This window comes from Poecilia formosa, unplaced genomic scaffold (assembly GCF_000485575.1).
Source record: "Poecilia formosa unplaced genomic scaffold, Poecilia_formosa-5.1.2 Scaffold900, whole genome shotgun sequence".
NCBI lineage: Eukaryota > Metazoa > Chordata > Actinopteri > Cyprinodontiformes > Poeciliidae > Poecilia > Poecilia formosa.
In genome coordinates, this window is record NW_006800839.1 from 66146 (window position 1) to 67959 (window position 1814).

Sequence of the window (1814 nt, forward strand, 5' to 3'; positions counted from 1 at the left end):
TTTAACAATGTTTAAAATCGCCTGCAGATCATACCTGAATGAAGTTACAATGAAGTCGCGTAACGTAGAAAACTCTCGCTGGAAGAGAGGTTCAAGCTGCAGGAAGACAAAGAAAAATATTGTTCTGTAAATTAAAGTTGTAATTTTTATACATATATCATTCATCCAAATCCTGAAATTATATCAAATACATATTCTATATTCCAATTCTAAATCAGGGAATAAATTTACACTGTACAGGGGAAGGTCTAGATTTTTTTTCTAACAACCCTAATTTGCCCCCCTGTGGTTTTGCCCCCACAGGTATAGAAAATAGTTTCTTTCATTCAATTTTAATTTTCTCGATACAAAATAATGTAGACATGCTTGTACAGCTTTATGGTTCAGTCTCACAACATACGTCAACTTGAAAGTGTTGTTTGTTAAAGCTCTTTTCCAGATATTTTACTATAAGCTGAAATAAGACTTACATATGACTTTATAAGTGCAGCTCGACTTTTAAATGCGGCAGATGATGGGTTCAGCAAATCAGTGGTGAAGGTCTCGCCACGAGACCTGAAAGTCAGTTTCCTTGTGATTGTTGCCTCCACAGTTGGAGTTATTTTGGTTGTTGGTTTAGCTGTAGTAGTTGTAGTTGTGGTTTTGGTTGTTGGTTTAGCTGTAGTAGTTGTAGTTGTGGTATTGGTTGTTGGTTTAACTGCAGTAGTTGTAGTTGTGGTTTTGGTTGTTGGTTTAACTGCAGTAGTTGTAGTTGTGGTATTGGTTGTTGGTTGAACAGCAGTAGTTGTAGTTGAGTTTGGAGCCATGGTAGTGACTGTAGAATTTGTGGTGGGTAATGTGGTTGGCAAAGGTGAGCCTGCCAGAAAAAGAAAAGAAAAAAAGACAATGCTGCTTAAATAAAAACTTACATTGCTCTGTTTCTGTGTTGTGTTAGACCACTTTTTACTTACGTATTACTTCGACAGAGCCAGGTGAAAATGGGACATCCATGATAGTGTTGTTATTGGCTGTATTTATAGCATCTGCTAACGTTTTTTGTACTACTTCGTTCTTTGGGAGTTCCACAAGTGGAGTGGTTTTGTTAAACTCCACCCCAACTTCTGCTTCTGTGACATTCATTCGAATTCGGGATGCTGAAGAAACTCTGCAAAATGATCATAAAAAACAAGTTTAGGAAAACATTTATTCATTTTTTTAAATAAATAAATGAATAGTTAATCTTACCTAAATGCAATGACATAACTACGGATGAAGCGGGCTCCGAAAGCTTTCCTGTAGAGCATGTCATACTGTAGGACAAAAAATTAAGTACAATAAGAATGTTGTATACCTGAATATTTTAATATTCCAATTGAATGTCTGATGATATGACAAAAACGATACATTTTACGAATGCACTTACTACTGCTGTGATCCTTTTTGCAAGGTCCTTAAATTGTTGGCTTGTTTCATTTTTGAGATCTTCATTAAATGGTATGAAAACAACCACTCCAACATGATAAACTGGAGCAGGAGATTCAGTTGTAGTAGTTGTAGTTGTGTTAGTAGCCGGGACTGGTTGAAAGGCTGTGGTTTTGTTTGGAGTAGATGGCATCAAGGTTGGTTTAGGAGCTGTGGTGGGAGACGAAACTGTTGTGTTTGATTGAGAAGCTGTGGATAGAGCTGCTGTAGTTGTAGTTGTGGATCGAGCTGCTGTGGTTGTTGTTGGAGTAGCGGTGGTTGTGGTTGGAGCACTTGTGGTTGTGGTTGGAGTAGCGGTGGTTGTGGTTGGAGCACTTGTGGTTGTGGTTGGAGTAGCGGTGGTTGTGGTTGGA

The 1814-nt window shown here is 38.0% G+C and overlaps 1 protein-coding gene across 1 annotated transcript in view; it reads right to left on the bottom strand.

The window, feature by feature from the left end:
• LOC103132013 (cell wall protein DAN4-like) overlaps positions 1–1808 on the bottom strand; it is a 2884-nt gene extending 1076 nt beyond the window's left edge. Inside the window, exons 1-6 of the mRNA XM_016667096.1 lie at positions 1695–1808; positions 1403–1574; positions 1225–1289; positions 951–1144; positions 471–856; positions 7–96 (exon numbers count right to left, since the gene is read on the bottom strand). Coding sequence (XP_016522582.1) covers positions 7–96; positions 471–856; positions 951–1144; positions 1225–1283 — 729 coding nt within the window. The 5' untranslated portion in view covers positions 1284–1289; positions 1403–1574; positions 1695–1808. The remainder of the gene's footprint in view (positions 1–6; positions 97–470; positions 857–950; positions 1145–1224; positions 1290–1402; positions 1575–1694) is intronic.
• Positions 1809–1814: the final 6 nt, after the last annotated feature.